The sequence below is a fragment of the Odocoileus virginianus genome, chromosome 3 (genome assembly GCF_023699985.2).
Source record: "Odocoileus virginianus isolate 20LAN1187 ecotype Illinois chromosome 3, Ovbor_1.2, whole genome shotgun sequence".
NCBI classification, from domain to species: Eukaryota; Metazoa; Chordata; class Mammalia; order Artiodactyla; family Cervidae; genus Odocoileus; species Odocoileus virginianus.
Genome location: NC_069676.1, coordinates 11,596,397 through 11,616,133, shown reverse-complemented (window position 1 = coordinate 11,616,133; position 19,737 = coordinate 11,596,397). Strand labels below are relative to the sequence as shown.

Below are 19,737 nucleotides of genomic sequence, written 5' to 3'. Positions count from 1 at the left end.
ACTGATAACAATGCTGTGGAGAAACTAATAAAAAAACAGAAGTGGGGACTTCTCTGGCAGCCCAGTGGTAAGACTTCCCCTTCCAGGCCAGGGGGTGCCTCTTGTTATCTGGTCGGGGAGCTACATGATATCACATGCCTCACAGACAGAAAAACCAAAACATAAAAGCAGAAGCAATGTTGTAACAAATTCAATAAAGACTTTAAAAAATGGTCTCCGTCCAAAAAAAAAACAGTCTTAAAAAATAATACAATACAACAAAAGATGCTTTAGGAATAGAAGAAATGAACATGTCTTTTGAGGAAGAAAAGGGGCCAGGAGATTCAAATCTACATTTGTCTTCGGGGTTCACAATGTTCACTTAGTTCTGAGGTCAGTGACTCATCACAGACAGGGGGCGCCTAGACTCAGGAGCCTGGCCAGGGCCCCTTTCACATCCTTGTTCCTCAGGCTGTAGATGAAGGGGTTCAGCATCGGAGTGACTACAGTGTACATCACTGAGGCAATGGAGCTTCTCTGGGAAGAGTGGGTCACAGCAGAAGTGAGGTAAACCCCCAGGCCTGTCCCATAGAACAAGGAGACCACAGTGAGGTGAGACACGCAGGTGGAAAACGCTTTGTACTTGCCCTCAGTGGAGGCCATCTTGATCAATGTAGAGACAATCTGAGAGTAAGAAAAAGGATCCCAGTCAGAGGAAACATACACAGCAGGACAGTCGCCACATACAAGCAGATGTTATTGATGAGGGTGTCCGAGCAGGCTGCCTTGAGAGTCTGAGTCAGTTCACAGAAGAAATGTGGAATTTCAGTTCCAATACAGAAAGTCAGCCGCATCATCAGTAGCACATGAAACAGGGAGCTGAATAAAATGATAAGCCAACACGTGAGAACCAGGAGACCACAGAAGTGGGGGTTCATGATGACCATGTAGTGCAGGGGTTGGCAGATGGCCACAAACCGGTCATAGGCCATCACGGTCAGGAGGAAATTGTCCATTCCAGCAAAAACCATAAAGAAATACACCTGAGTGAAGCAGCCTATGTAGGAGATGTCTTTTCTCTGTGTCTGAATATTCACTAGCATCCTCGGGACAGTGGTGGAGACAAAGCAGATGTCAACGAAGGACAGGTGGGAGAGGAAGAAGTACATGGGGGTGTGGAGGTGGGAGTCAGTGCTGATGGCCAGGATGATGAGCAGGTTCCCCAGCATGGCAACCAGGAACATGGACAGGAACACTCCACAGAGAAGGGGCTGCAGTTCTGGATCATCTGAGAAGCCCAGGAGGAGGAACTGTGATACTCCTGTCTGGTTTCCTGCTCCCATGTAGCTGGTGTGTCTGCTGGGGAAGGAGGCAAAAGCAAGATTTTTCAATGAATAGTCAACTGGCACCTCAGCTAGTCATCACTTTTCTTTCAGACTGAAGTATAATTGATTTGGGGGACTTCTCTAGTAACTCAGATGGTAAAGAAACTGCCTGCAATGCAGGAGACTCCAGTTTGATTCCTGGGCTGGGAAGATCCCCTGATAAGCGCTAGGCTACCCACTCCAGTACCTTGGGCTTCCCTGGTGGTCAGTCAGTAAAGAATCCACCTGCAATGCATCCCCACACAGAGGAGCCTGGTGGGCTGCAGTCCCTGGGGTCAAAAAGAGTCAGACACGACTGAGTGACTCAGCACAGCACAGCGTAGTTGATTTATAATGTGATAGTTTCAGCTGTATAACAAAGTGATTCAGTTATATATACTTTTTCAGATTATTTTCTATTATGATTTATTATAAGATATTATGATAGTTCATTCAGCTATACAGTAAATCCTTCTTGCTTATTTATTTTATGTTTAGTAGTTTGTATCTGTTAATCCCATACACTTAATTTACTCTCCTGCCACTCCCTTCCCCCTTAGGTAACTGTCAGTTTGTTTTCTATGTCTGTGAATCTGTTTCTGGTTTGTATATAGATGCACTTGTATTATTTTTTTTGGTTCTATATATAAGTGACATCATATAATATTTGTCTTTCTCCGACCTACCTCACTTTGTTTGATAATCTCTAGGGCCATCCATGTTGCTGCACATGTCAATATTTCACTCTCTTTTATGGCCATATAATATTCCATTGTGTGTGTGTGTATCTATGTATATCACATTTTCTTATCTTAAGCTAATTGTCTGTTGATGGTCACTTGTTTTCATGTCTTGATCATTGTAAATAGAGCTTCTATGAATATTTGGGAGCATGTGTCTTTTTTAATTAGAGTTTTCATCTTTTCTGGGTTTGTGCCCAGATGTGGGACTGCTGGATCATTTGGTAGCTCTGTTTTTACATTTTTTAAGGAAACACCGTACTGTTTAGTGGTTGTACCAACTTACCGTCCCACCAACAGTATAGGAATCCCTTTTCTTCACATCCTCTCCAGCCTTTATAATGTGTCAACCTGTTTAAGTCTTCATCTTCTGATTCCACATTTTCATGGACAGGCTTCATTCTCTATTAGTTCTTCCTATGTCAGTGATTCATTCAATGAAGTGGCAGCCCATTTTTGTTGTAAATATATATAATTATTCAGACTTTCTTTAATTCAACAGATATCTCTATTTCTTTTTATGTCCTAGTCATGTGTTCTAATTCCCATATTGAATCTATTAACATAAATAAATTTCCTCAAAATTGGGCTATTGATTAAAGACATTAAGGTCTTTTTTAAAAATAGTATCTATATGTCCTTCATACTCATAGCTCTATAATAGTGAGTAAGACATGAGTTGTCAGTTCAAACAATTTTAATTCTGTCCCATGATACTTCCTTCCTATTGATGTCTCAGTTAACTCTAATGTATCTTATTTCTACTCTTTCAAAAAATGTGGTTACTGCTCTTAACTTTTTAGTGATGCTTGAAAATGCCTTTGTGCACAGCAGAATATCAATAACTGATAGCTATAATTATTATAATTATCAATATTAATCTTGTGGCAATTATTTATGAATCATAACTCAAAGTACAGTATGAAAACAATTAGTTGCTCAGTCCTGTCCAACTATTTTGCAACCCCGTGAGGCTCCTCAGTATGGGATTCTCCAGGCAAGAATACTGGAGTGGGTGGCCATGTCTTTCAGGGGGTATTCCCAACCCAGGGATCAAACCTGGGTCTCCTGCATTGCCAGCAGATTGCTTACCATCTGAGCCACTAGGGAAGCCCTAAGTTTAGTGTAGAGCTGTGAGTTATAAAATGCGATCTTGAGACAGAATTCCCAGAATAGAATTTTGGTCCACCAAGTTACTTTCTTTGTGACCTAGACAAAGTAACTTAATCTCTCTGAACTACAGATACATACCTCTACAGTGGAGCAGTAAACATCCCCTACATTGTAAGACTGATGAGTGAATAAAATAAGATGATGCATGTGCTTTTTCTAGTGTGGTTCTTGTGACACGCAGTGGACATCTAGTAAATGTGACCTGTTCTTCATATGTATCTTGCATGGCTACCATTGAGCAATATTGCCCTTAGAAAGGGGGAAACATCAAAGATAAAATCTTGATTATTATAAACATAAAAGGTCTGTTACCTCTTTTGACTCCCATGCAACACTTCTAATTAGTGATTATTCCCAAGGCTCCCTGGAGAAGACAATGGCACCCCACTCCAGTACTCTTGCCTGGAAAATCCCATGGATGGAGGAGCCTGGTAGGCTGCAGTCCATGGGGTCGCAAAGAGTCAGACACAACTGAGCAACTTCACTTTCAAGTTTCACTTTCATGCATTGGAGAAGGAAATGGCAACCCACTCCAATGTTCTTGCCTGGAGAATCCCAGGGACGGGGGAGCCTGGTGGGCTGTCACCTATGGGGTCGCACAGAGTCGGACACGACTGAAGTGACTTAGCAGCAGCAGCAGCAGCAGCAGCAGCAGCAGCAGCAGCAGCAGCCAAGGCTCCCACTTTCAGAGACCACCTGCCAGGTGGATTCTTGCAAGAAAGGGAAAAATCTTATGAATTACATAGATAAGAGAGGGAAACAAGATCACAAAACCATTAAAATCAAATACAAAGTGTGTGAGACAGTATAAGTGTATGTGTTCATGCTCACAATTGGAAATGTGTCATATAAAAATCAGTGGACTTGGGACTTCCCTGGCACTCTATTGATTCAGAGTTCACCTTTCAGAAGAAGGGGTGTATGTTCAGTCTCTAGTTGAAGAGTTAAGGTCCCACACACCTCGCAGACAAAAAGCAAAAACATAAAACAGAAGCAATATTATGAAAATTCACAATAAAAACTTGTACAAAATCAGTGGACTTAACTGCAAGAAAGGTATGGTGGATAGATTTGATTTTAAATATTCAAAACTTCTATAAATCAAATTTACAGAAGCTGAAAGGCAAATTCAAGGCTTGAAAAAATGTTTGCATCCATTGTGATAGGAAAAGTTTGCTATTAATGTAATGTTTAGATAATGCTAGTTAATTAAAGAGAAAAAAGTCATTGAGAACTAATTTGCTCTGAGAAGGTGGGTAGAAAAAGTTTCTCTCTGAAACACAAATATTGAGCTGTGAAAGGAAGGATGGGAATTGTTAATCAGAGGAAATAAGGAAAGGGCAAGCATTTGGGGCTGAGAGAACAGATTTCATGGTTGCTCTGGGACTGGTGAACTTGGTAATGTAAGGGATGTGAGAGGTCAGTGAGATGGAGAGGAGAGTGAAGCCAGAAGGACAGAGAGTGAAGCCCACTAGTCCAGCATCTTGTACTATTCTTGACATGCATCTCATATGTTTATTTGTGGGTCAGAAGTTGTGACTATTTTTGCTTATCATTGTCCTTCCAGGGGCTTACATAGTGCCTGGTGCATAGAAGGTGCTCAACACATGCAAATGATAGATATATAATAAAAATGTGAGACCATAAGCATCAACTATAACATAAAATGAACCCACCAAGTTTATCATATGCCTGTATATAGACACAACACAGAATAGTTAAATGAAACAAAGTACTTAAAATATAGCTTTTAAGATAATAATATATCATGAATAATAACTATTTTCAGAATGGGAAGCTGGCTATACTATGATGTTTGTTAACAAAATTCATTACAAAACTATATCAATAAAGAGAAATTATAACCAAAATCACAAGAGATTAGCAAGTCCCCTGTGCAAGGATGACATGCAAATTCATGAAGCATTCCATATTTTTAAGAGACTATTATCAGCAGCTATATGCAAATAAAATGGGCAAGTTGGAAGAAATGGACAAATTCATAGAAAAGTACAACTTTTCAAAACTGAACCAGGAAGAAATAGAAAATCTTAGCAGACCCACCACAAGCATGGAAATTGAAACTGTAATCAGAAATTTTCCAGCAAACAAAAGCCCAGGACCAGACAGCTTCACAGCTGAATTCTACAAAAAAAATTTAGAGAAGAACTAACACCCCTCCTACTCAAACTCTTCCAGAAAATTGCAGAAGAAGGTAAACTTCCAAATTCATTCTATGAGGCCACCATCACCCTAATACCAAAACCAGACAAAGATGCCACAAAAAAAGAAAACTACAAGCCAATATCACTGATGAACATAGATGCAAAAATCCTTAACAAAATTCTAGCAAACAGAATCCAACAACATATTAAAAAGATCATACATCATGACCAAATGGGCTTTATCCCAGGGATGCAAGGATTCTTCAATATCCTCAAATCAATCAATGTAATATACTACATTAACAAATTGAAAAATAAAAACCATACGATTATCTCAATAGATGCAGAGAAAGCCTTTGACAAAATTCAACATCCATTTATGATTAAAAAAAAAAAAACCCTCCAGAAAGCGGGAATAGAAGGAACATACCTCAACATAATAAAAGCTATATATGACAAACCCTCAGCAAACATTATCCTCAGTGGTGAAAAATTGAAGGCATTTCCTCTAAAGTCAGGAACAAGACGAGGGTGTCCACTCTCACCACTACTATTCAACATATTTAGGAAGTTTTGGCCACAGCAATCAGAGCAGAAAAAGAAATAAAAGGAATCCAGATTGGAAAAGAAGAAGTAAAACTCTCACTGTTTGCAGATGACATGATCCTCTACAATGAAAACCCTAAAGATGCCACCAGAAAATTACTAGAGCTAATCAATGAATATAGTAAAGAAGCAGCATATAAAGTTAACACAGAGAAATCCCTTGCATTCCTATACACTAACAACGAGAAAACAAAAAGAGAAATTAAGGAAACAATTTCATTCACCATTGCAGCAAAAAGAGTAAAATACTTAGGAGTATATCTGCCTAAAGGAACAAAATACCTATATATAGAAAACTATAAAACACTGGTGAAAGAAATCAAAGAGGACGCAAATGGAGAAATATGCCATGTTCATGGATCGGAAGAATCAATATTGTGAAAATGAGTATACTACCCAAAGCAATCTATAGATTCAATGCAATCCCTATCAAGCTACCAACGGTATTCTTCACAGAACTAGAACAAATAATTTCACAATTTGTATGGAAATACAAAAAACCTCGAATAGCCAAAGCAATCTTGAGAAAGAAGAATGGAACTGGAGGAATCAATCTGCCTGACTTCAGACTATACTACAAAGCCACAGTCATCAAGACAGTATGGTACTGGCACAAAGAAAGAAATATAGATCAATGGAACAAAATAGAAAACCCAGAGATTAATCCACGTACCTATGGACAACTTATCTTCGACAAAGGAGCCAAGAATATACAATGGAGGAAAGACAAACTCTTTAACAGGTGGTGTTGGGAAAAACGGTCAACCACTTGTAAAAGAATGAAACTAGAACACTTTCTAACACCATACACAAAAATAAACTCAAAATGGATTAAAGTTCTAAACATAAAACCAGAAACTATTAAACTCCTAGAGGGAAACATAGGCAAAACACTCTCTGACATAAACCACAGCAGGATCCTCCATGACCCACCTCCCAGACTATTAGAAATAAAAGCAAAAATAAACAAATGGGACCTAATTAAACTTAAAAGCTTTTTCACAACAAAGGAAACTATAAACAAGGTGAAAAGATAGCCTTCAGAATGGGAGAAAATAATAGCAAATGAAACAACTGACAAAGAATTAATCTCAAAAATATACAAGCAACTCCTGCAGCTCAATTCCAGGGAAAAAAAAAAAATGACCCAATCAAAAAACGGGCCAAAGAACTAAACAGACATTTCTCCAAAGAAGACATACAGATGGCTAACAAACACATGAAAAGATGCCCAACATCACTCATTATCAGAGAAATGTAAATCCAAACCACAATGAGGTACCATTTCACGCCAGTGAGAATGGCTGTTATCCAAAACTCTACAAGCAATAAATGCTGGAGAGGGTGTAGAGAAAAGGGAACCCTCTTACACTGTTGGTGAGAATGCAAACTAGTACAGCCACTATGAAGAACAGTGTGGAGATTCCTTTAAAAATTGGAAATAGAACTGCCATATGACCCAGCAATCCCACTCCTGGGCATATACACTGAGGAAATGAGATCTGAAAGAGACACGTGTACCCCAATGTTCATCACAGCACTGTTTATAGTAGCCAGAACATGGAAGCAACCTAGATGTCCATCAGCAGACAAATGAATAAGAAAGCTGTGGTACATATACACAATGGAATGTTACTCAGCCGTTAAAAAGAATACATTTGAATCAGTTCTAATGAGGTTGATGAAACGGGAGCCTATTATACAGAGTGAAGTAAGCCAGAAAGTAAAGCACCAATACAGTATACTAATGCATATATATGGAATTTAGAAAGATGGTAATGATAACCCTGTATGTAAGAGAGCAAAAACATCACAGATGTATAGAACAGTCTTTTGAACTCTGTGGGAGAGGGCGAGGGCAGGATGATATGGGAGAATGGCATCGAAACATGTAAATTATCATATGTGAAATGAATCACCAGTCCAGGTTCGATGCATGATACAGGGTGCTCAGGGCTGGTGCACTGGGATGACCCAGAGGGATGGGATGGGGAGCTAGGTGGGAGGGGGTTTCAGGATGGGGAACACAGGAACACCCATGATGGATTCAAGGTGATATATGGCAAAACCAGTACAATATTGTAAAGTAAAAAATAAATATATGAATAAAACTGAAAATATAAAAAGAGAGAGAGAAAATGCATTTGAGAAAATGTATAGTTAGCAGCCAGGACAGAGCCTCTCATTAAATGGGGATACAAAAGATAGTTTCTTAACCCGACCAAGAATGGGTATTTTAAAACTACAGCCAGTAAGATATTCTACAAAAGGCTAAAATATTTGTTAAATTCATGAACAGGCCAATTCTGTTAAATTCATGAACAAGCCATCTACTTCAATTTCTATCTTCCCATATTATCCTGAACGATTAGAGACCATGGTCCACAAAGTCTGGGATGCACCACAGGAGGTGAACAGCAGGTGAGCAAGCAAAGCTTCACCTGTATTTACAGCCACTCCCCGTCACCAACATTACCACCTGAGCTCTACGTTCTGTCAGATCAATGATGCCACTGGATTCTCATAGGAGAGAAAACTCTACAATGAACTGTGCATGTGAGGGAACTAGGTTGTGTGCTCTGTGTGAGAATCAAATGCCTGATGATCTGAGGTGGAGCGGAAACAGTGATGCTAGTGCTGAGGAGTGGCTGCAAGTACAGACTATCATTAGCAGAGAGGTTTGACTGCACAGTGCATGTTTAGTCACTTCAGTCATGTCCGACCCTTTGTGACCCTGTGGACTATAGTCTTCCAGGCTCCTCTGTTCATCGGATTCTCCAGGCAAGAGTAATGGACTGGGCTCCCATTTCTTTCTCCAGGGAATCTTCTCAACCCAGGGATCAAACTCACATCTCTTATGTCTCTTGCATTGGCAGACAGATTCTTTACCACTAGCACCTCTGGGAAACTCCTTGAATGCATAGAGATCAAATGTTTATAGACTCATATCAAAACTCTATCAGTGAGTGACAAGTGATAACTGTATAATTATTTCTTTATATATTGCAAAGTAATAATAATAGAAATAAAGCACACAATGAATGTAATGTGCTTGAATCATCCCAAAACCTTCCCCCCAACCTCTATCTATGCAAAAATTTTCTTCCATGAAACCAGTCCCTGATGCCAAAGGTTAGGGACTGCTGATTAAAGACATTGGTAAGATGAGAAAATAAAATGAGCCTGAGTACAGAACATGAGAAATAATTATATTATTTGTCGATGATACTGAGGACACTAAAGTGAAGCAACAAAAAGAATGCAATCAATATGGATCTCTTAGGTTTTATCAATAAGTTGAGTCTGCTGCAAAAACATTTGAGCAATGTAATAGGTAAATTCCATCACATGAGGAATATATTAGACATTACCTGGTGCGTATCTCTAGTCAGCAGTTAATGAATGAGTACTTGGTCACAGGAAGTCAAGTAGGAGCCTACAGTTCAAAGGAAAGAGCAGAGAAGAAGCAGAGAGTCCTTGGAAAATAAGTCTTATTGGAGAGAGAATTTAGTAGAGTCTAAGAAGACAGAGGAGGAAACAGCAAGACGTGGGAAACACTGGTGTCAGTAGAAACTAAAGCACCTTCAAAGTACAGGGACTTCACTGCCTTAGAATAAATCAACAGTTCCCAGTCTCACTCTGCTAAAGGTAAAGACTGATACCCACTTTCTCCCCGCTTTTTTTTTTTTATCTTACTCCATAGGCAACATCCGGAGAGACATACTCTGTTATTTATCACCCAAGGTTTCTGTTCTCCATTTTCTGTCCTTGGTAAGTCCAGTTGTGTTTTCACTTGGCTGGGCTCAGAGAATTATATCTAAGGGGTAAAAAGAACATGCTTATGGTTTGCAGGGTCTCAGGGGTGGGATTCTCACAGCTCCTCATTAAATGAACTGTTCTATTGGCTTTCTACTCTCCAAACTATTCAGCTCCCTTGAGGTACAAAGATGAAAGAATGGAAAATTTTCAACTAGTGCCATGTCTGTGCAAGTAGCCGTGGTGGGGGATGAACCGATTTCTCCACTACTGCCTTTGGGCTTCCTGAATAGCTCAGTTGGTAAAGAATCCACGTGCAATGCAGGAGACCCCAGTTCAATTCCTGGGTCGGGAAGATCCACTGGAGAGGGGACAGGCTACCCACTCCAGTATTCTTAGGCTTCCCTTGTGGCTCAGCTGGTAAAGAATCTGCCTGCAGTGTGGGAGACCTGGACTCAGTCCCTGGGTTGGGAAGATCCCCTGGTGAAGGGAAAGGCTAACCACTCCAGTATTCTGGCCTGGAGAATTCCATGGACTGTATAGCCCATGGGGTCACAAAGAGTCAGACACGACTGAGCAACTTTCTCTTTCACTACTGCCATTAATTAAGATGGAACACCTGACCAACACATTCCATTGCCAAGTGGAAATTACTAGTGGGGTGTTTCATGGACACATCAAACTCAGTCTTTCCAAGAACAAATTCAGTGTTTTTTCCTTTCTTCCTTTTTACCTTATTTCACTTTTACCTTTATTCCTTCCTTCAGAAGGACAAGATAGACATTTTCCAGTCAATCCTATAAAAGCTTTTGAATCTAAACCCTGAACCTATTCAGAAGATAAATAATCATTTTTAAGTAGGATAAGAAGGCTCAAATTCTTAATATCACAAAACCACTATAGCGGAAAACCTGGATTGGAAACAATTTATGAGGAAAAGATATGAGAGCCTTACTTATTACAATTTTGGTAATTGGACAAATAGCAAATGAGTGTATAGAGAGACTCTTTTTTATTTGGGACGTTGTATCACAAAACAAATGGGTTATGCAAATTTTTACTTTTACTTGAAGAAAAGACTGCTAAATCAGATTGGACTGGTGTAACAAAATACTATAAATGGGGGAGGGGCTTGTGAACAATTAAAAAAAAAAAGTATTTCTTAGAGTCCTAGAGACTGGAAGTCTGAGGTCTGGGTTCCAGGATCACTGATTTCTGGTAAAGACTCTCTTTCAGGGTGCTGATTGTTCACTTTCCATCGTGTCCTCACAGGGCAAAGAGCAGAGAGAAAAAGCAGCTCTCTCATGACTCTCACAAGACTAAGAACCCCATCATGAGGGCCCACCCCCCTGACAGCATCAAATCCTCATTATCTCCCCAAAGAACCACCTCCTAATACCATCACATGGGAGGTAGGTTTCAGCATATGAATGTTGAGGGGACACAAGTATTCATTCCATAACAAGTATTAGTGGGGAAATGAGAGGCTCTATGGAGACCATGAAAAAGCTTTTGACTTTGAAGAGTGAAGACTTTGACTTTGAAGAACAAGAATGGGCTTCCAAAAGAGGGGACTTGAAGGGTGAAGTAGGTCATAAAGAGAAAAACGAATATTATATATTAACACACATATATGGCATCTAGCCAAATGGTACTGATGAACCTATTTGCAGGACAGGAATACAGACTCAGACATAGAGAACAGATATATGGACACAGCAAGGAAAAGAGAGGGTGGGATGAATTGAGAGCAGTGTTGAAACACATACATTACCATATGTAAAATAGATAGCCAGTGGGAAGTTGCTGTATACACTGGGAGCTCAACTGGGTGTTCTGTGACAGCCTAGAGGGATGAGATGGGGTAGGAGGTGGGAGGGAGACTCAAGAGGGAGGGAACGTATGTATACTTATGGATGATTCATGTTGATGTATAGCAGAAACCAACACAATATTGTAAAGCAATTATCCTCTACCTAAAAATAAATTTAAAAAAAAATAGTCAGTTCCCACAATTGAAAATAATGATTCTTTCCCAGTTGCCAGACCCTATCTCTCAGTCACAAAGCCCAGAGATTAAATGAATTAAATAGGAGATTAGATCCCCTTTTGGAAGCCCATTCTTGTTCTTCAAAATGATAACACTCTTCAAGGATGTAACTTGGGGACCAGTTGATTCAGTTTTACTCCAGTCCTGGTGTGAGCAAGGATTCTTCTTTACAGAGATGAATATTTATGCATTTATGTTTGCCTCTCTGGCCTGCAGTGCCTTGGCAAACACGAACATTCAAAGACTTAATGCATCATCCGATTTTGTTTTTTTCAATATTTATTTATTTATATTTCTTTTTGGTTGTGCTGGATCTTATTGCCTGTGGGCTTTCTCTAGCTGTGGCAAGTGGAGGCTAATCTCTAATTGCAAGAGTAGTGATAAATGTGGGCTTCTCCTTGTGGTGACTTCTCTTGTTGTTGAGTACATGCTCTAGTGTGGATGGGCTTCAATAGCTGTGGCCCATGGATTCTAGACTATAGTCACAGTAGTTGTGGTGCACAAGCTTAGTTGCCCCCATGGCATGTGGAATCATACTGGACCAGGGATCAAACCCATGTCCCCTCCACTAGCAGGTAGACTCTCAGTCACTGGACCACCAGGGAAAGTGCCATTCAATTTCTTTATGGTGAAGAATATGGGAAAATAAACATTCATCAAGACATCTAGTAGTTGGAACATATTCTGTACCCCATGAAGCTGTTCAGTATCACATATGTCCAGGGTGGCAATTCTGTGATTCAGTTCCTACTCTCTTGAATTCTAATCCAGCACTCTGTCCTGGCACAATACCTGGACATATGTCCTCTTTCAGCCAGATTTTGTCACCATCTGGATCTGTGTTTCAACCTCACCAAACTCACCTGTAGAATGAGGCAACTAGATCCAACAATTTATTAGCAACTGACCTGTTCTAATATTCTTGGCCTTGCAGTTTTTTTGTCTCTAGTGATATATGTTCATACCTTATTTTGGAAACATACTAACTATATGCAGAAAAGTTCAACCACGCTGAAAATCAAACAATTTATTTGTCAGTGTATTTTCTGTTTGGACATAGAGCGTGATCTGATTAATGCTGAAATCCAGGATTTAAGCTCTATGAGGGCAAAGATTTTTGTTTTTTTTTTCCTCCCTTCACTTCTGTGTTCCAGATATTTGCATCAGCCTGGCACACTGTGCACCGCTCAGAAAGTACTGTTGAATAAATGAATTTGATAAGAACTAGCAATGGTATTGATAACAAGCACTATTTCATAATCTCATTCAACTATTCTGAGTCTGTACTTGAAGTGGCTGGTATCAACCTGGAGGACTGGAAATCCAATCCAATTTACAGTGATGGATAAGTAAAAGGAGGGATGCAGAGTAGGACTGAGGTTAATAGAGTCATCATTGTAAGAGGTGAAGACAAAGTACTCACTAGGCAATTCTGAGCAAAATCCCTTGCAGAGGATGGATGAGAAACAAAACTCGATGTGATGAAAAGGCAAAATTTCTTGTCGGAGAGAGTGTGGAGAAAAGGGTACCCTCCTATACTGTTGGTGGGAATGTAAATAGGTACAGCCACTATGGAGATTCCTTAAAAAAAACTAAATATAGAAGTACATATGGAATATGATCCCACAATCCCACCCCCTTGGCATATAACCAGAGAAAACCATAATTCAAAAAGATACATGCACTTCAATGTTTATTGCAACACTATTCACCAAAATCAGGACAAGGAAGCAAGCTAAATGTCCATCAACAGAGGAATGAATGAAGATGTGTACATATATACAACAGAATACTACTCAGTTGTGAAAAAGAACAAAATAATGCCATTTGCAGCAACATGGATGGACCTAAAGGTTATCAAACTAAGTGAAGTAAGTCAGACAAATATCATTAATATCACTTACATGTGGAACCCAATAAAAATGATACAAACAAACTCATAAAACAGAAAGAGTCATAGATCCCAAAGTCAACCTTACAGTTACCAAAGGGAAATGTGTGGGGATGATAAATAGGGAGATTGTGATTAATATATATATACTGCTATGTATAAAATAGACAACTAGTAAGGACCTACTGAATAGCACTAGGAACCCTACTCAAAATCCTGTAATCACCTGTGTGGGAGAAGAATCTGAGAAAGTGTGAACATACACACAACTGGTTCACTTAGCTGTATAGCAGAAACTAGCAGAACATTGTGAATCAACCACACTCTATTAAAAAAAATCTAAATATTCTGTGGTAACCTATACAGGAAAGAACCTGAAAAAGAATAGATATGGGTATATGTATAACTGATTCACTTTGCTGTGCACCTGAAATTAACACAGCATTGTAAATCAACTATATTTCAATTTTAAAAAGTTTTAAAGAGTCAGGATTCTGGCTTACTTCGCTCTGTATAATGGGCTCCAGTTTCATCCATCTCATTAGAACTGATTCAAATGAATTCTTTTTAATGGCTGAGTAATATTCCATGGTGTATATGTACCACAGCTTCCTCATCCATTCGTCTGCTGATGGGCATCTGGGTTGCTTCCATGTCCTGGCTATTATAAACAGTGCTGCGATGAACATTGGGGTGCATGTGTCTCTTTCAGATCTGGTTTCCTTGGTGTGTATGCCCAGAAGTGGGATTGCTGGGTTATATGGCAGTTCTATTTCCAGCTTTTTAAGAAATCTCCACACTGCATGAGACAAGTGCTCAGGTCTGGTGCACTGGGAAGACCCAGAGGGATGGGGTGGAGAGGGAGGTGGGAGGGGGGACTGGGATGGGGAATACATGTAAATCCATGGCTAATTCATATCAATGTATAACAAAAACTACTGTAATGATGTAAAGTAATTAGAGTCAGGATTTCAAACACTTGAATGACAATAAAATATACTGAGTAAATGCAAGCTGTTGAATAATTAAGCTTAGGTCTACATTCTAAAATTCAATGAGTGGTCATTTAAAAACACTTTCTCTACATATGTAAAATTATTAAATAATAGCTGGAATTCTAAGTTTATGAAATGTGTTTCAAAAACAATTCTGATATTTTTAAGTGAACTGAATGCAAAATATTTACATTAAAATATATATGCTAGTTTAAATAGAATACATGTTATTCAAATCACACACACAAGAAAGAGGCAGGACTTCTTTAGCCAACTGCTGCTATCACTGTCGGCTCAAAACCCTTGGATCTGTACTCCCACCACTGAACACAGAGTGTCCTTCCAATGACTTTTTGTAGAGCCCTCTTGATGTCCCTGTTCCTCAGGCTGTAGATGAAGGGGTTCAGCATAGGGGTGACCACAGTGTACATCACTGAGGCAATCATGCCTCTCCAGGAAGATGAATCAGAACTGAGATACACGCCAAGGCCCGTCCCATAGAACAAAGAAACCACAGACAGGTGAGATGCACAGGTAGAAAATGCTTTATATTTCCCATGAGCTGATGGGATTCTCAGAATGGAGGAGACAATGTGGGTGTAGGAGAAAAGGATCCCTGAGAAGGGAACAATGCCAAGAAGTCCAGTCACCATATACAGCAAGATGTAATTGATGAGTGTGTCTGAGCAAGCAAGCATGAGGACCTGAGCAAGTTCACAATAAAAGTGTGGAATGACCCAGTTGGTACAGAAGGACAGCCGCAACACCAACAGACTCTGGATCAGGGAGTATGACAAGCTGGTGAACCAAGACACAAGAACCAGCAGACCACAGAGGCAAGGGTTCATGATGACTGTGTAGTGCAGGGGGTGACAGATGGCCACAAAGCGGTCATAGGCCATCACAGTCAGGAGAAAAGTGTCCATACCTCCAAAAACCATGAAAAGACACATCTGGGTGATGCAGCCTGCATAGCTGATGGATTTGCTCTGTGTCTGGATGTTCACAATCATTTTAGGGACTGTGGTGGAGATGAAACCAATGTCAGCCAAGGACAAGTTGGAGAGGAAGAAGTACATGGGGGTGTGGACACGGGGGTCTGAGCTGATGGCCAGGATGATGAGCAGATTCCCGAGCACAGTGACCACAAACACAGATAGAAACAACCCAAATAAGATGCGCTGCTTTTCTGAGTCCTGGGAAAATCCCAGGAGTAAAAATTCTAAAGCAAGTGTTTGATTTCCTGGTTCCATGTTGCTGATGCATCAGCTAGATGATTGAAGAAGGGGAAAAAAAAAAAACAAAAAAACAAAATGAAATAGCCACTGGACAGCCTCTAGAGTCGCTCTGTGTGTATTAGTTGCCCAGTCCTGTCCTACTCTTAGGGAACACATGGACTGTAATCATCCCAGTTCCTCTGTCCATGGAATTCTCCAGGCAAGAATACTGGAGTGGGTTGCCATTCCCTTATCCAGGGGATCTTCCCAACCCAGGGATCGAAGCCAGGTCTCCTGAATTGCAGGCAGATTCTTTACTGTCTGAGCCACCAGGGAAGCCAAGAGTCTACTACTTTAACTTCTTAAAGTGGAGGATTGGGTATAAGATACTTAACAGGACAAAGCTTACGAATCCTACATTCTGTTATTTGTTCTATGCAGCCTTTCAACCACTGTCCACTGATCTTTGGGATACTCATCCACCCTCTTGAACTCTGGCTTGTTGTTGTTCAGTTGCTAACTTGTGTCTGACTCTTTGCAACTCCACAAACTATAGCTCACCAGGTTCTTCTGTTCATGGGATTTCACAGGTAAGAATACTGGAGGGAGTGGCCATTTCCTTCTCCAGGGGATCATCCTGATTCAGGGATCAAAACCATGTCTGCTGCATTTCAGGCAGATTCTTCACCACTGAGTCACCATGGAAGCCTCTATCTCTGGCTTAGGATCATCAAATAAAAAAAAAAAAAAATTAGAGCAGAACTTCCCTGGTGGCCCAGTGAATAAGAATTCACCTGCCAACGCAGGGAACATGGGTTTGATCCCTGGTCCAGGAAGATCCCACATGCTGCAGCACAACAAAGCCCATGTGCCACAACTGCTGAAGCCCTCATGCCCTAGAGCTCATGCTCCATAAGAGAAGCTTCTGCAGTGAGAAGCCCATGCACTGTAACTAGAGAAAGCCCCATACAGCACCAAAGACCCAGTGTAGAGGAAAATAAATAAGTATGTTTTGTTAAAAAATTATTTTTAAATTAAAAATTGAGAGCAAATTTGGACCTTCAAGATAAATGGTTCATTCTTGCTCTAAAGCGAAAGTGGTACATGAGGCCCAGTAAAATATAGTAACTTGTTCTAGGTTATTTGCCTTGTCTGGGAGCCAGAAAAGCATCAGATAATGATGCCTCAGAGGTGAGAAAATTTGTCAAATATCTGGAGAGAGAATTGTGGCATGAGTAGAACTAAGGTTTATTTCTTATGGAAAAATAAAGAAAATATTTTCACTGAATAATAAAACACATTTACAAATTTTCAACCTGGTATACCAAGAACATTGAAGACAGGAGGAGAAGAGGGTGGCAGAGGATGAGATGGTTAGATAGCATCATTTTCTCAATGGACATGAGTTTGAAAAAACTCTGGGAGATAGTGAAGGACAGGGAAGCCTGGCATGCTACAGCCCACGGGGTCACAAAAAGTCAGAAATGACTTAGCAATTGAACAACAACAACAAATACCAAGGACAATCAATATCTTGTAGAAACAGGGCTATATGTTTCCTGGATATTTGTCACATGATGAAACACACTTCACCTGTGATGTTAAGGGACTTGTTAAAATGTCCAAGGAAAGCGTGGCCAAGTCTTCAAGTACTAAACCATTTCATTACCATGAGATACTAAAATCATCACAAACAAAATTTTGTTCTCTATGGTGCTCATTAAATATTTGGGAAGAAAGAAATTGCACATTAAATATTTGGGAGGAAAGAAAGATATTTGAGATAGTCTCTCAAATTTTCTCAGGCTATTTACATATGAACCAGAAAGGGTGAATCATATGCTGCACCCACATTAAAGTGATGCTTAGAAAGAGCTAAGAAGATGAAGACACTCATCTAGAGTCCACCTGCACTCTGACTCTCACCACCCCTGGTCCTGGGGGTCCTGTACCCAGAGTAACAGGTCCTATAACCAGCAATAAGAAATAGCATAAGACTGATTGATACTGAAGGGCATTGATATTGAAGGACAAGGAAGTCTGGCATGCTGCAGTCCATGGGGTGGCAAAGAGTTGGGCACGACTTAGTGACTGAACAACAATGCAATGATTGTCAGTGTTCTGTTTGCCTTGATACAAGTGTTTTTGCACACTTGCTATTCTGTAATGCCCCTAATTGCAAAGGAGAAAGACAACCATTGGCTGTCATCACTGTCAGTCTCCTTAGGTATTAATACCCAAGTAGGAGGATGAATGATGGGTAAAATGGGTGAAGGGGGTCAAAAAATGAAAACTTCCAGTTATGAAATAAATAAAACATGCAGTTGTAATGTACAACACAGTGACTATTTGCATATTTGAAAGTTGCTAAGAGAGTAGACCTGAAAATATCTCATCACAAGAAAAAATTCTTGTAATTTTTTCTTGTGTTTGTGATCTTGTGATCTGGTATTAACTGGCTTATTGTGATCATCTTGAAATATTGAGTATTGAATGTCTTCAAATATTGAATCATTATGGTGTACATCTGAAAATAATATAGTGTTAGTATGTCCATTGCCAGTCAATAATTTTAAAAAATTCAAGGCAGACAGTGTCTTTGGAAAGATAAAAATGACCATATCATATGGAAATTGTTTAATTATAGATGACTATTTTCATTCAATCTGATGCTTTGGGTGAGGTGGGCAGTTTGCAACAGTCTCTAGTGACTTCTGATCAGCTGAAAGGCAGTCTGCTTTTCAGGGCTTATATTTGAAGTATGATAGTTTGTAAAAAGATTCCCTTGAATTTTAGTAAATGTGGTTTGTTCTCTTGCATTCCAGCTTGCTTTATTCAGCAGAGTAGTAGAGAGTATATGAGAATGCCTGAGGTTTTCGGTATTGCCTGGAGTGTGTTATGCAAGTTAATGGATCAACTGCCTTGGAAAAGAGGAAAGTAATTTTATCTCCTAGTGATGTATTGCAGGCTTCCCAGGTGGCACTGGTGATAAAGAACCTGCCTGTCAATGCAGTATATGTAAGAGACAAGAGTTCGATTCCTGGGTCACGATTGCAGATCTATCACAGAGGTTTTAGCACACAGGGACCCTCCACATGACTATGGCGAGTAAATTAATAAGTAGATGAGTGTACAAACCAATATTTCTCCATTGTTGCAGCTCATCAAAACCTCTGGGTGTCTATGACTCCCAAACCTTCAACAGCTCTCTCCCTCAAGGAAATTACTAAATGGAGAGAAGACAAAAGAAATAAGATGCTAATATTAATAGAAGAAAGATAGAAAGAGAAAAAGGAATATAAAGTTTCTGCTCATTAAATAACCAAGCCCAAGCTTCCCTGTTGGCTCAGTGGTAAAGAATCTGCCTGCCAGTGCAGGAGACACAATTCAATCCATGATCCAGGAAGATCCCACAAGCAGTGGAGCAACTAACCCTGCACACCACAGCTATAGACCCTGTATTCTAGAACATGGAAATCACAACTACTGAGCACCTAGAGCCTGTGTTCTGCAACAGAAGAAGCCACCGAAATGAAAAACCTATGCATCACGACTAGAGAGTAGCCCCTGCTTGTTGCAATTAGAGGGAAAAGCCTGCACCGCAACAAAGACCCAGAATAGCCAAAAATGAATTAAATTAAATGGGCAACATGTTCATTCCCAATGTTGAACCATCCCTAGTCCCAACAATTTAGCCTACTTGCTCTTGCCCTGATATCTACTTATTCTTTCACCTGGGATCTTTCTCCTTTTCAGTTTTGATTTTTTATTGAAGTAGAGTTGATTTAAAATGCTGTGTTA

At 39.9% G+C, this 19,737-nt stretch overlaps 2 protein-coding genes and 1 non-coding gene across 3 annotated transcripts; 1 reads left to right on the top strand and 2 right to left on the bottom strand.

Annotated features, from left to right (window-relative positions):
• Window positions 1–384: 384 nt before the first annotated feature.
• Window positions 385–1,322, bottom strand: LOC139032172 (olfactory receptor 7D4-like). The gene is given in 2 exon segments (XM_070458545.1): window positions 385–680; window positions 683–1,322. Coding segments are annotated over 2 exon segments (936 nt in total).
• A 3,766-nt stretch (window positions 1,323–5,088) lies between these two features.
• On the top strand, window positions 5,089–5,194 carry LOC139034536 (U6 spliceosomal RNA). The gene has a single exon (XR_011487080.1). It is a non-coding gene; the product is annotated as a U6 spliceosomal RNA (small nuclear RNA).
• Window positions 5,195–14,985: 9,791 nt separating this feature from the next.
• On the bottom strand, window positions 14,986–15,972 carry LOC139033419 (olfactory receptor 7D4-like). The gene has a single exon (XM_070462563.1). The coding sequence runs from the start codon at window positions 15,970–15,972 to the stop codon at window positions 14,986–14,988; it is 987 nt and encodes a 328-aa protein (XP_070318664.1).
• Window positions 15,973–19,737: the final 3,765 nt, after the last annotated feature.

Bases quoted from the DNA above. Each gene is read 5' to 3' on its own strand.
- LOC139033419 (XM_070462563.1), bottom strand. From the start codon at position 15,972: ATGGAACCAGGAAATCAAACACTTGCTTTAGAATTTTTACTCCTGGGA.